General features: G+C 49.6%; 1 protein-coding gene across 2 annotated transcripts; it reads right to left on the reverse strand.

The window, feature by feature from the left end:
• Nucleotides 1-5029: 5029 nt before the first annotated feature.
• On the reverse strand, nt 5030-14362 carry Cldn15 (claudin 15). Of its 2 annotated transcripts, XM_087578341.1 has the most exons (6): nt 14044-14362; nt 13484-13943; nt 9291-9455; nt 6533-6614; nt 6333-6449; nt 5032-6245 (listed from the first exon to the last, which is right to left on the reverse strand). In XM_087578341.1, the coding sequence occupies exons 2-6, from the start codon at nt 13698-13700 to the stop codon at nt 6143-6145; spliced, it is 684 nt and encodes a 227-aa protein (XP_087434467.1). In that variant the 5' UTR covers nt 13701-13943; nt 14044-14362; the 3' UTR covers nt 5032-6142.
• Nucleotides 14363-14969: the final 607 nt, after the last annotated feature.

Here is a 14969-nt window from a genome sequence, read left to right on the forward strand (position 1 = left end):
TTCTTTACCTGAAGTTTCTCTCTCTCTCTCTCTGTATAAGTTTGTGTGTGTATGTGAGTGTGTATGTGTGTGTGTGTGCAAATGTGTGTATGAGTGTGTGTGAGTGTATGTGTGTGACTGTGTGTATGTGTGTGTATATGTGTGAGTGTGTGACTGTGTGAGTGTGTGTATGTGTGTGAGTGTGTATGTATGTGAGTGTGTGTATGTGTGTGTGATTGTGTGTGTGTGTGTGTGTGTGTGTGTGTGTGTGTGTGTGTAGGAGACACAGCATGAGTGTAGAAGTCACAGGACAACTTTGAGAAGTTAGTTTCTTCTCTAAATTGGTCCCTGGGATCAAACTCATGTCGATAACTTTGGCAGCAAGTGTCTTCACCCACTGAGGCCCTATTTCTTGGCTGTGAATTTAGTTTGGAAGGAGGTGGGTTTGTTGTTTGCTTGTCTGTTTTGGTGTTTTGAGACATGGTCTCTGTGTAGCTCTGGATGTCCTAGAACTCACTCTGTGGATCAGATTGTCCTGGAACTCAGAGATCTACCTGCCTCTGCCTCCTGAGTGCTGGGATTAAAGTTGTGCATCACTGTGCCTGGCTTGAAAGGGGGTATTTTAATTTTTTCCCTGGTTCTGAGTTTATTTTTTGTTGTTCTTTTTTTTTTTTTTTTTTTTTTTCGGAGCTGGGGACCGAACCCAGGGCCTTGCGCTTCCTAGGCAAGCGCTCTACCACTGAGCTAAATCCCCAACCCCTCTGAGTTTATTTTTTTATTTTTTTATTTTTTTTGGTTCTTTTTTTCGGAGCTGGGGACCGAACCCAGGGCCTTGCGCTTCCTAGGTAAGCGCTCTACCACTGAGCTAAACCCCCAGCCCCCTGAGTTTATTTTTTAATCTCTTTTCTCCTCCCTTTCCTCCACTTCCATCCCCTCCTCTCTTCTGTCCCTCCCCTCCCCCCATTTTCTGGAACTCAAGGCACAGGCTAGGTAAGCACTCAACTGCTGAAACTCACCTGTAGGCCTCAATCGGAGGATTCTGGATAAGCACTCAGTCCCTGAGCTACATCCTCGGCTCACTTTTTATTTCATAATTTGAAACAGGATCCCACTAGGTTGTCCAGGCTGAATGCAACTCTGTAGTTCCAGCAGGCCTTGAACTCGTAACCTTCCTGCCTCTGCCTCCAGAACAGCTTGTCAGATTACAGATTGTCAGCAACCCTTTAAGTAATTTCTGTTTTGAGCTTGCTTCAAAGACTGAGTGACCCAACAGGTGGGGCGAGGGCTGAGGAATGTTACAAAATGCTGTGAGAGAAACCACAGATAGTTCTGATACTTTGATGTAGTGGGACCAGTCAGGCTGTCTCTTGTCGCTGATGCTGCTAGTGTGCAAGGACACTTAGGACGTCAGAAGTGGGGCTTGGAGAATTATTGCCAGCATAAGACCAAGACGTTCCTGGGAAGCACAGGGGAAGCTTAGAGGTTCCAGCACTGGTTGGTGCTGGCTGCTGAGATGGGAGTGGTGTTTGCAGGATCCCAGACTCACTGCTTGTCTAAGTGGGTTACAGGCTGTAATCACCCAATCCTTGGAATTACCCTGCTAGCACACAGCAGGCGTGGTCCTAAGTGTTTGCTGAACAAATGACCTTAATTAGCTACTAATGAGATCCAGCAAGCTTTTTCCAAGGTTTGTGAGACAAGTTCTCGATAAAATTGGTGAGATGGCTTAATGGGTGGAGGCACTTATGACTTGCGGCTGAGTCTAATGATTCGAGTTTGATCCCTAGGAGTGACTCCCACAAGTTGTCCTTTGACTCTCACATGCGTGTGCCCTCTCCCTCCTTCTCCCTCCCTCCTTTTCTCTCTTTCTCTCTCCCTCTCTCTCTCCCCCCCTCTCTCCCTCCCTCTCCCTCTCCTTCTCCCTCTCCCCTCCCCCCTTTCACACACACACACACACACACACACACACACACACACACACTAAATAAATAAATACATAAATGTTCTCTTTTTAAAATTGCCCTTGACAAGCTGGAGGAGGAGGAAGGATTGGATGAGGCCGACGGTTCGAGGACATCACAAGAACATGGCCTAAAGAATCAACTGACCTGGACTCCTGGGCCCACAGAGATCAGGGAGCCTGTATGGGTCCGACCTAGGTCCTCTGCAGCCAACAGGAGGGTTTCTTCTGCCCTGGGCAGACCTTAAGCATAAGACCTCAGAGCCACCCCCTCAGTGACTCCCTTCTTCCAACAAGACCTAATAGTGCCACCTCCCAGGGGCCAAGCATATTCAAAACACCACAACAACCAAAACATATACGCAGATTGTCTTCAGATCAATATGTAGAAATCTCAGCTCCTCCAGCACCGTGCCTGCCTGCGTGCTGCCATACTTCCTGCCATGATGATAATGGACTGAACCTCTGAGGCTGTGAGCCAGCCCCAGTGAAATGTCTTAAATAAGAGTTGCCTTGGTCATGGTGTCTCCTCCGAGCAATGGAAACCCTAACTAAGACAGTTATGCAGCTTGGTGTTCTTGTGGGAGCTCTAACTCTTGCCTGTCTTCAGGACCCTTTCCTTCCTACTGGGCTGCCTCATTCAGCCTTGATGTGGGAATCTGTGCCTGGCCTCGTAGCTTGCTATGCAGTATTTAGTTGCTGTCCCTGGGAGGCCTGCTCTTTTCTGAGGGAAGGTTGATGGGGAGTGGATGTGGGAGAAAGAGAAGGTGGTGGAGAAAGGGGAAGGAGGAGAAACTACTGTGCTGTCAGGATGTGATATATGAGAGAAAAAAAATAAAAATGGGGCTTTGGACTGGGCGGTGATGAAGCACACCTTTAATCCCAGCACTCAGGAGGCAGAGGCAGGCAGATCTCTGTGAGTTCGAGGCCAGCTCGAACAGAGCAAATTCTACAGAGCAAATTCCGGGACAGCCAGGACCACACAGAGAAAAACAAACCAAACAAAAAAGCTTCCCGGGGTTGGGGATTTAGCTCAGTGGTAGGGCGCTTGCCTAGGAATCGCAAGGCCCTGGGTTCGGTCCCCAGCTCCGAAAAAAAGAACCAAAAAAAAAAAAAAAAAAAAAAAAAAAAAGCTTCCCTTGGTCTCTTATAGTTCCGTGACCACAGAGTAGCTGAAGAAAAAGGAACCCTTCCCAGCAGTCAGGCTCCATACTGTTAAGTGCTTAGTTGTGCAACTTGGTTTAGGTTTTCTGAAAGAAAGGGAAGAGAAGAGGCAGGCAGGGGAGTCGATGTAGCTGTGTGGATTCAGTCACAGGAAAAAGAAAGGGCCACTTGTCAAAGCCCAGAGGCAGACCCAGGTCACCAGAAAGTGCTGCAGGGGACACCTGCTCAGCTGAAGCCTGTCCCCAGTTCTCCCACAGGACTCAAGGTTTTTCTGTGTAGTGGCTTCATTTTCATTTCTTTTTCCTTTGTGTGTGTGTGTGTGTGTGTGTGTGTGTGTGTGTAAATGTGTACTTGGCTGTGTGTGCAGATCAACTGTAGGTGTTCTAGTTAGCTTCTGCTATTAACTTGACACAAGCCAACATTTTCTGAAGGAGTTTCAATTGGAGAACTGCCTGGATCAGATTGGCTTGTGGGCACCTCTGTAGGGGCATTTTCTTAACTGCTAATTGATGAGGGAGGGCCCAGCCCACTGTGGGCGTTTCTATCCCTAGTCAAGTGGGCTTGGGCTATAAAATTATTACTGGAATGTCCAAGTATCCTGTGCCCGGGAATTAAAAAGTGAAATAAACTCCTTTCTCCCTAAGTTGCTTTTGGTTACAGTGTGAGCACAACAGAGAGCAAATGTGTCTTCCTCCAACACTTTGACACGTGCTGTCATTTCTACCCATAGCTCACCAGTCCTGCCAGCTGGCCAACCTGCGAGCTTCTGTTTTCTTCTCTCCAGGGCTGGGACTACAAGCATAAGCTACCACACCTAGCCTTTTTCTTTCTTTTTTTCTTAAATTTTTTTCAAGAGAGGGTTTCTCTATATAGCACTGGCTGTCCTAAAACTTGCTCTGTAGAAGAGCAGGCTGGCCTGGAACCTCTGCTTCCCGAGTGCTGGGATTAAGGGCGTGTACCACCCCTGCCCAGTTACCTAGCCTTTTGACTTTGATTCTGGAAAGAGAATTCAGGTCCTCGGACTTGAAAAACAATCACTTCACCAATTGAGCTAGCTCTTAATTAAGCTCTGCTCCTTTTTTTAGACATGGTCTCACGTAGCCCAGGCTGGACCTTGAACTCCTGATCCTCCTGTTTCTGCCTCCCAAGTGCTGGGATCACAGGGGTGCACCAGCACACCCAGACTCATTTTTTAAAAGTTAATCAGGTACCAGCTCTACTTGGTCCCCAAAAGTCTCCCATTAAGCTGCCCACACATGCCAACCAACTATGTTACACACGGACCTTCAGAGCATCTTTCTGGAAGATACTGTAGGTTTTCCACAATGTCAGGCCCAGCCCATTGTTGATGAGCATACTCAGGCCTAGGTGAAACAGACAAGACACTGTCCCAGGGACTCCCTTTCGAGGAGCCTGTACCATAGTTTGATGTCTTGTTCTCTGGGACTCATTAAAATGCCAATATTCATAATCTTGGGCATCGTTTTTTCTTTTCTGTTTTGTTTTGGGGTTTTGTATTTTTGTTTTTCAAGACAGGGTTTCTCTGTGTAGCTGTAGCTGTCCTAGACTCAATCTGTAGACCAGGCTGGCCTTGAACTCACAGATATCCACCTTCCTCTGCCTCTAGAGTGCTGGGATTAAAAGCTCGCACTGCCAAACCCAGCTGGACAACATTTTCTTAGGAGCTCCTCTTTCTGGACCCTCAAGCTTCCACCTGTATTATTCATCTCTGGTAAGGGACTGAAGAGACGGCCCAGCAGCTAAGATCTGACAGAAGATCAGAGTTCTGCTTCCAACACCCACATGGCGAAATCTCCTATAATCACAGTTCCTGGAGATCTGGTGCCCTCTTTTGGTCCCTTCAGGCACCTGTAGGCACTCGGTGCAGGTAAACCCATGAAGGCGCGCACACATTCATGCAAAAAATGCATCTTTAAAAATACCTTTATTTTGGGGTTGGGGATTTAGCTCAGTGGTAGAGCGCTTGCCTGGGAAGCGCAAGGCCCTGGGTTCGGTCCCCAGCTCCGAAAAAAAGAACCAAAAAAAAAAATACCTTTATTTTAAACCCCAAATCGACTTTAAACACACACACACACACACACACACACACACACACACACACACACACACACCAATGCCCGCCCGTTCTAAATCAACTGCCCCTTTGTGAGGCTGTGAGAAAATAGGTCAGGGGTCAACAGAGAGGAACTTTCAGTGGGCCAGAAGCTTCCCAGCTATTAACAGTCTCCTGAGGTGGGTGATTCTGAGCAGTTGTTAGCGATTTCCCCCTTTCAAATCCTTTTATTGAGAATGTGTGTGTGTGTGTGCGCGCACGCGTGTGTCCTCTACGCACAAGTCTGTGTGCCCGCAAAGGTCGGAAGAGGGCTCCCAGCACCCTGCTCTATCGTGCTCCACCTCATTCCCTTGAGATTGAACTCACATAGAACCTGGAGTGAGGTTGGAAGCCAGTGAGCCTCAGAGCCCCTCCCTAGCAACACTTGGGCTGCAGGAGTGTGTCCAGGGCCCACTTTTCACACGGGTACTGGGGATTTGAACTCAGGTCCTCATACTTGTGTAGCAAACACTCTAAACTCACTGAGCCACGTCCCCAGCTCCCTGGCCCACCATCTCACTAGATGACACAGCCCCCAAAGTGGGCAGACTTGACAGTCTATAGCTTGAAAATGACCCCCTTCCGTGGTCGTAACTTCAGGACCCCAGGAGCCCCCTGTACAATCACAATATACATTGATTTATGCACATATTTCTATAGAGTCACATGCTGCAGACACCTCTGTCCCCTTGAGTCCAGCTGTGGGAGGCCATGCAAGTTGCCCCTGAAGCTTCTGTTCCTGGGAGAGACTGGAGTGCCAGATAAGGTGTGCCCAGAGTGGGTAGTGGCTTCCCGGCATAGGCTGAGGCCTGGAAATTTGGCCTGTCCTCAGGTTATTAACTGGAGACTAGTCCTCCCACAGGTCCTGGGGACGTTTTCTGCTGGGGACAGTGGGACAAGAAACGCTGTCCACCAGGCCGGAGCTCCTACACGTAGGCATTTTTGCCATATTTACCAAAGCTGACGTCACTTTCATCGGAAGTGGCTCGGGCTGTCACAACCGTAGAAGGCTTGTAGGGAAGTCCCACCCTGTGGGATTAAGAGGAAGGCAGGGTCACAGGGGTCATAGGATGTTGTGGTCCCCACTCCACGCCCTCCTCCCGCTCATCCCCTCACCTGGTGGCTGGGTCCTCCTTGGAGTCACAGCAGCAGGTGGAGAAGACACAGATGCCGCCCAGGATGGAGAGCAGAGAGGCGCTCCAGCCCAAGTAGAGGGCAGAGCCCAGTTCATACCTGGAGGAGTGGAGGAAGTGAGTGCCAGCCCAGCCAGAGGAGCTTGGGCTGAGGCCCACCACCCGCCAGGGCAGGTTCCTTACTTGGTTCCAGCATACAGGGGGTTGAAGAAGTCGGTGGTGATGTTGACAGCGTACCATGAGATAGCAACCATGCCACAGGCTCCTGGAGAGAAGGTTGGAGGACCACGTCCTAAGTGCCCCCTCACAGCCACAAACCCACCCCATGCCCCACAAGCAAGAGCAATGAGCATCACGCTCAAAAGTAATGCTTCCTTTCCTCAGCCGTGTTCAAACTGCACCGTCAGGTCACAAAAGTCCCATGGTTTCTTCTTCTTCTTTTTTTTTTTTTCTTTTTTCCGGAGCTGGGGACCGAACCCAGGACCTTGCACTTCCTAGGTAAGCGCTCTACCACTGAGCCAAATCCCCAACCCACCATGGTTTCTTCTTAAAGACAGGATCTTAGGAAGCCTAGGCTGGCCTTGAACTCACCACATAGCCTGGCATAACTTTGATCCTGTTACCTTTAGAGATTACAGTCATGGTTGGGGATTTAGCTCAGTGGTAGAGCGCTTGCCTAGGAAGCGCAAGGCCCTGGGTTCGGTCCCCAGCTCCGAGAAAAAGAACCAAAAAAAAAAAAAAAAAAGAGATTACAGTCATGAGCCACCACAGAGTTCACATAGTTCTGAGGATGGAACCCTGGGCTCCGTGCACGCTGGCCTTCGGTGGTACTGAGGGACTAGGGTTTAAACGGATTCCCTGGGAGACAGGGAGAACAACCGTGCCTGGGTAATAAAGATGGTGAACTTCTAAGATGATGGGCTTCCTCCTCCCTTCTCCACCTGAGACAAAAGCTTGGCAGCTTAAAACAAAGGCCTGTGGACTTGTCTCCTGCCAGCACACCTCTGCTGACGGACTGGTAACCATCAGGCTATGTTGTTATACAACAATTGAGGGGCAATCAGCTACCCTGTCTTTCTTTAAACTGACCAACCCTGAGTTAGGAAGACTCTGCAGACTGAAAAAAAAAAACAAAAAAACAAAAACAAAAACAAAAACCCTCGGCCCTTCCGGCTTCTCTACCCCCTCTCTGCTTTGTGGAGTTCCTCTGTGTCTGCCACACGGGTGTGTTTCCTTATTCCCAATAGTTTTTCTTCAACTGTGGGTTCATCTGTGTGTCCAAGATTTCTCTGTTGCTATCCGTCCAGTGTGAGATCCCCCCGTTTTTTTTTTTTTTTTTTTTTTTTTTTTGGTTCTTTTTTTCGGAGCTGGGGACCGAACCCAGGGCCTTGCGCTTCCTAGGTAAGCGCTCTACCACTGAGCTAAATCCTCAGCCCCGAGATCCCCCCGTTTTAATAATTCTTTAACTGGCAGGGAAAATGACCCGATCATGTCCCCCAGGTGGTAACAACAGCTATCGTGAAAGCCCAGTTGTCCAAAAAGGGTTCCCGCCTCTCCAGTACACTGGCTAAGGGCCCTTTCCAAACCTTCAGATCTGGAAAACGGACATAGCCACCACACCTGATTTTATTTTTTTTGACCCTCCCCCATTCCTGGTTTTATAAAAATTATATTATCCTCTTCCTCCTCCCCTTCCTTCTCACCATCATTATTGTGTGGTGTGTGCGCTTGGTATACATGCATGTGTATATATGTGTATGCTCATGTGGAGGTCAAAGGGAAACTTTCAGAAGCTCACTCTTTCCATCCTCTCTGGGGATCTCTGGTTCAATCTTGGGACATCACAAAGTGCCATTTCTCACCAGCCCTGCACAGTTTATCATGGAGGGATGTGTACAGAAATGTAATAAGTCTGACAGTGCTAGGCCATCTGTACACTGTTACTATGCATGTGTGATTGTGTGTGTGTATGTGTGTATATGTGGGTTGTATATGTGTGTATGTATATATATATGTATGCTGTGTGTATGTGTGATTATACGTGTGTGTGCTGTACATGTGTGTGTCTGTATGTGTATAAATATGTGTATGTTATGTATGCTGTGTATGTGTGATTATGTGTGTGTGTCTGTATGTGTGTATGTATGTGTATGGAGTGTGTATGTATGATTGTGTGTGTGTGTGCTGTATATGTGTGTGTCTGTATGTGTATATGTATGTGTGTATGTCATGTGTATGTGTATATGTGTGTATGTGTATGTTGTGTGTATGTATGTGTGTATATGTGTGACTATGTGTATATATAGGTGTGTGTATGTGTACATTGTGTGTATGGGTGGTGTGTGTATATGTGTATGCTGTGTTTTTGTGTGCTGTGCTGTATATGAATGTGTATATATGTGTATGCTGTGTATGTGTGTATGTATATATGTGTGTGTATGTGTATGTGTGTGTCTGTATGTGTATATATATGTGTGTGTATGCTGTGTATGTGTGATGTGTATGTATATGTGTGTGTGCATGTATGCTGCGTGTATGTATGTGTGTGTAGATATGTATGCTATGTATGCTGTGTATGTGTGTATATGTGTATGCTATGTGTGTGTATATATATGTGTCTATGCTGTGTGTATAGTGTGTGTGTGTGTGTGTGTGTGTGTACATTCCCTGACTGATCCCTCAGCCAGCCATAAGCTCTGGAAGGAAGTGGTCTCTCAGGTCTGCCTGGACTTTGGCTCAGTTGGGAGCAGAGACCACCCTATTCTCCGACACTGAGTTGTGGTCTAGAGATCTGCAGAGTATAGAAGGGTGGAGAGAGGGCAGAGCTGAGCAACAGAGGGCTGAGATCAACCTAAAGGGGAAAGTGAGGCAAATCCCGAGAGCAGGAACTTTGGGCTGAGAAGCCCCCCAGCCCCACCCTGTGTCCCATCTCCCTCATTACCAGCAAGTATGTGGAAGGCCCCTGCAATGGCCAGCAGCTTGGCCTTCCTGGAGAGGTCGATGTTGCCCACGTTGGTGCAGCGGAGCCCCACCATGCCTAGAAAGAGGCCCAGGAAGCCCAGGAGGATGGCGGTGATCATGAGAGCTCGGCAGCCCTGGACATAGCCTGGAGTATACAGCAGGGGAAGCGGTCAGCCTTTTCCTTCCTGCTTTCCTGCACGTCTCTTGTTCCTAAACTTCCTAGCCCCTCCCACTTCAGGCTCCATTCCAGCCTCCCTCTGTATCCCTTTCGCTCCTTCTTGCCTCTTCTCTCGCCCAGCAGCCTGACCCTACCTCATGTGGTCTAGGTTGGCCCCAAACTTGTTAAGGTAGCTGAGCATGACCGTAGCTTCTGATCCTTTTATCTCTGCCTTGACAATGCTGGGTGACAGGCACACACATCCAGGCCTGGTGTATATGGTACTGGGGATGCAACCCACGTGTCACCAAAGTCCCTCCCCTGGGAGAATGTAAACAGCATCTGTCCCTTCTTCTGGAGGTCCCAAGAACAAACCAAAATAGGACACCACCAAATGTCACCTGAGGGGAACCAGCAAATTAATCAGGCCACCTGACAGAGAGTAATGAACTCTTACTGGCAGAAGGATGACTGACCCCAAAGTAGCCACAACAGAGTCTTACCCAGCGTGGATGGTGGTCCCCATAGGCATAGAACTGAAGGACTCCCCTCGCCTTCACCAGCCCACACATCCTAGTCTCCCTGAGATCCTAGGCCTCATGCAATTAAGGCAGAAGTGCAAATGATTGGAGAGGAGATTAGACACTCAAGTAAGGGCTCAATGACTTCCCATCCTCTCCCTTTTTCTTCCTTCCTTTCTTCCTTTCTCTCCCTTACCCCCTAAGACATGGTTTCCCTGGTTTCCCTGTGTAGTCCTGGCTGTCCTGGAATTCAATAGACCAGGCTGGCCTTTCGAACTCAGAAATCCACCTGCCCCTACCTCCCAAGCACTAAGATTAGGTGTACCACCACCCACCTGCCTGCCTGTCCATCTGTCTGTCCGTCTTTCCTTCCATCCATCCATCCATCCATCCATCCATCCATCCATCCATCCATCCATCCATCTATTGAGACAAGGTTTCATATGGACTAGATGCGCCTCAAACTTGCTGCATAGCTAACTCTCGATCCTCCTGCCTCAGCATTGGGCTTGCTGGGATTCCAGGCCTATGCTACCATGCCCAACACTGTGGACACTCTGGGTTGGAGCTGAGTTTCTTCAAGAGTAACCAGCAGGGGGCAGCAATAATTCAGGGCAGAGGGTAGAGGACCACGGAGATAGGAAATCTGGGCCTAGGAACCCATCCCAGTCAGTTCATCATAATCTTTTGGTGCCTCAGTTTCCCTTTTGAGGCCCCTCAAAGCCGAGGGAAGCTGCTGGCTCCTCCTCCTGTTTTTGATGCTTGCCACTCTCAGGAACCTTGTACCCCTTCTCTGGGTGGGGCCCATAGCACACGTGGTGTGGAAGGCAAAAGGCTTGGGTCTCTGCCAGGAAGAGATGAAGTAGCCTGGAGTTAAGAAGTAGGGAGGGGGGACAAAGTTCTCTGAGAGGACATTATGACTCCCAGCCACACCTTCTAGAGAGTCCTCCCATCAATTCTTTTTTTTTTTTAAGTTTTATTTATTATGTATACAGCGTTCTGCCTGCATATGTGACTGCAGGCCAGAAGAGGGCACCAGATCTCATTACAGATGGTTGTGAGCCACCATGTGGTTGCTGGGAATTGAACTCAGGAGCTCTGGAAGAGCAGTCAGTGCTCTTAACCTCTAAGCCACCTCTCCAGCCCCTCCCACCAATTCTTAATGTGCAGAGAAGAGAACACTAATGGATGAAGGAAGGATGACTGAAGGGCCTATGGGTATGTGAATTTAGCGAGTGGCCCCATAGTGTAGAGGTTGCACGGGTATGAAGTCATTGATTATTAGGCCTGGCTTGTTGAGCTATGCCTGAAATCACTCAAGAGGTTGAGGCAAGAGAGCTGCAAGTTCAAGGCCAGCCTGGGCATCTCGGCAAGACTGTCTCAAAATGAAATATAAAAAGGTTGATTCTGTAGCTCACAGGTAGAGCATTTTGCTTGCAATTCCCCAGTGAGGGCTTGGGGGTGGCTCTTAGTGGAATAACACTGGCCTAGACTCCTCCACTGAGGGACAGAGGGTAGCGCAGTGGTGGCATGCTCATTTAGTACAAATACAGTTCTTAGTTTAATCTCTGGTTAAACTAATTACTGGTTGTAATGGGGGGTGGTGGGGGAGATCCCTCTTGGGACTCAGCAGACCACAGAAGAATAACCTGGCCCTCAACTCTGACGCAGTAAATTGAAATCACAACTTCCTCTCCACTTCCCCTGCCTCTAGGCAGGCTGCTTAACTCTGCAGAGTGGTCCAGCTTTGACAAAATGAGGCAAACATGTAAACGCATCTGAAAAGCATAGATTGCATTACACGAAGGGTCATGTCCACATCGGAGGAAAAGCTAGGTATGGAGGTGCGCTCCCGTAATCCCAGCACTTGGGAGGCTGATGTAGGAGGATCTTTTTGAGTTCAGGACCAGCCTTGGCTATATGAGGTCGGAGATTGAATTACATAGCAACACCATGTCTCAAAACAATGTGTGTGTGCATGCGTGCGCGCGCGCGCACACACACACACACACACACACACACACACACACACACACACACACACACGGGCTCGCGCCCCAATCCAAACCAAAGAACATAACCCCTTCCATCGCCCCCCAGCAAACTCGAATGTGACTTTCCTCCAAGTTCTCTTACAGACGAAGAGCAGCTACACCATGTGAGGCCCCTTGGAGGTGGCCCAGGTCACAGCAGAATGCCCTCTGCACACCAGGGATGCAGCAGGCTGGTTGGGTGCTGAGTTGATTCTATGCATGGTCCCCTCTGGCCACTTACTGCCCTGTTTGTGACCCAGAATTGATGCAGCTTTTCCAAAGGTTTGGGTGTGGGGCACAGTCAGAGGTCCAAGCAGCTCGATACCTCAGGAGAGTTAGGGAAAGTGGAGATTCACTTAGATACAATATCTGCCCAGAGTATCTTCCAGATATGAGGCCATTTCACAGCATTCTGTTTCCCACCCTGGGCAGGTGTCAGATTCCCCTACCCACTCATCACCTGCAGCTGGGCGCCTAGAAAAGCAAGACCAGAATCTAGTGGCAGGAGCAACCAGAGAAGGTTCATGGTCATCGACTCATAGTTTTTGTAGCATGGGGAAGACTAGGACGTCTAGTGGATGCCGGCCAGAGAGGTGATGGTGTGGGCATACACATATAATCAGTTTGGGGAGCTACTGTTTGGCTTGGGTTGGTACATGTGTTGTGTATGTCTGGGGATCCCTTGGGGGAAATGACGGCAGTGGAAGGAGGGAAGTGTTGTGCAGGAGACCAAGAAAGGATCAGGAGAAGGTAGCAATTTGAGCCCAAGTTAAAGCTGCAGGCTGTAGCCATGTAAGACCATCCATCAAACAAAACAAAATAAAACAAAACAACAACAAAACACATTCTGAGTCCCAAACACACAATGCACGTCCACATAATCACTTCTCCAGCATCCATTTCAACTTCCTAGTAGCTCCCTTTTTCGTGCTAAGTCCAGAGCCCTCTGGAGTTCAGCAGGGCAGGTAGACCCCCAGACTGTAGCTGCTTGGGGAGCTACAGAGGTTGGCATTCAATGGACAAGAGAGAGTCTTGGTCTCACTCCTGCCAACTAAGCCAACCCTTCCCAGAGTGAACCACTAAGGTTCAGTCAACATCCCGTGTGCGCCTGCACTGCACGTTGCCTGGAAGCCTCGTGACCACCCGTGCACTGGCACCATGATTACTCTCAGCTTGTAGGTGGCGACTACCAAATTCATCCCATCACTTGCCTGAGGCCTAGAGCTAGCAAAGGCCTGAATCACATCTGGAAGCCTCTCTTAGCTGGTCGAGAATCACACATTAGGGAACCATGTGTAACACTCTCACCGGACTCATTTTGGGTCATGCAACACCCTTTGTTGGAGCTGTCCAGAACCAAGAGCTTCATCTGAAATCCTTGCCTCTACCCTTTCCTTGGGGATCTCTCCAACCTAAGCCCCCCAACCTCTCTCTGTCCCCTAGAGCCTCCCTCACCCCATACCAGAGAGGGCCAGCATGGACGGGAAGTCCCAGCAGTTGGAGACTCCCAGGGAGTCGGTGGCACAGCTGTACCACAGGTTCTCGAAGATGGTGTTAGTGGTGATGACGTTCCCATGGACGGTAGACACTCTCCAGTAGCTGTTTGGAAGGGTCACCCCCAGCATCAGCAGTCCCAGGGCTGACATGAAGAAACCAAAGGTCTCCACAGCTATCGACATGCTGGGATGCAGGTCCCGCAAGGGGGCTTGAGCCCCAGGGATTGGGATAGAGGTGGCTCCTCCAGGTGAGATGCTAAGGAAGACTGAGGAGGGAGAAGGTTGAAGGGAAGCTCATCCAGCTGCGGTTCTTGTCTGCTGTCTTCTGGAGGTCAGGTCTGATTGCTTCTGCCCGGTCTCTGGGAGGCTCTGCTTCCTGGCAGGTCAGAGGAATGAGCCAAGCCTGCTCCGCTCTGCAGCTGTTGGCTGTGATGGAGGGAAGAGACGGGCCAAAAGTCCACCCCCTCCCCCGGCCTCCGGCCTAGCCCAGGACTCCCCGCCCTAGGAGTGGGGAGGTTGGACTTACTGGGAGACTTATGGATACAGCCAAGGAGCAGCCCCCAAGGGAGGCATTAGGAATCCAGGGGAAGTAGCCTGTCTCTGACTCAGCTGTCACCAGGGTCAGGGAATGAAATTAGAGGGACAAAGAGTTTTAGTACCCAAAAGACCAGAGTGTCTAGAGAAGAAAACTTCCTTCCACCAGGCCCACCACAGCCTTCCACGACGAGCAACCTAGGATGCTGAAGACCCTACAGATGGGACACATAAATCTCCAGGGACCATCAAGTTTGAGTTGGGGGTGACAGGACCTCTCAGACCCTGCCAACCTGGCTCCCACTGGACTCCAGATATCATAGGGCCCTGGGCTTTAGTCTCTGGCTGTTGGCTTTGTTGACACAACCATTATTGGCTTTGGGGTTGTAATGGGAGTTGGGACCACAGATCATAGCTCCTGGGCACACTCCCATGGCTCTATCGGTTGCTTGGATTTAAATGCTGCAGGGCTGAGGTGAGGCCACCGAATACTACTTTCCTCCAAACTTCCTGAACTTGAATTGCCCCTCCGGCTGACCTTTGACTCTTCGGCACTTGAGTTTGATCTTCCTGCCAAGGGGCCAGGGGCCCAGGGTGGGGGGCTGATTATAAGTCTAAGGCATGGTTCTGGCTAATCTCTCTACCTGTCCACTTATTGGGAACCATTACCAGCTCTATTAATTATGATAACTGGAAACCTCTGGGTTCCCCACCCCAACCCTAGCCAAGCACCTGTCTGAACACACATTCCCTTCTTGGCTGCTTCCTGGTCTTGCTTGGCAAGTTGGCCCTAGGCTCCCTTTCCTGAGTGTGCGAGCCACGACTCTGCCCACTGTGGGTCCCCATCCCCTTTTTCTGAATGCAGCTTCTCCATGTTCCCCTCAGGTACCTCCTCCCACCCCTCAGCCAGCCTGCCAG

Source organism: Rattus norvegicus, chromosome 12 (assembly GCF_021556685.1).
Source record: "Rattus norvegicus strain SHRSP/BbbUtx chromosome 12, alternate assembly SHRSP_T2T, whole genome shotgun sequence".
In the NCBI taxonomy this organism is placed as follows: Eukaryota; Metazoa; Chordata; class Mammalia; order Rodentia; family Muridae; genus Rattus; species Rattus norvegicus.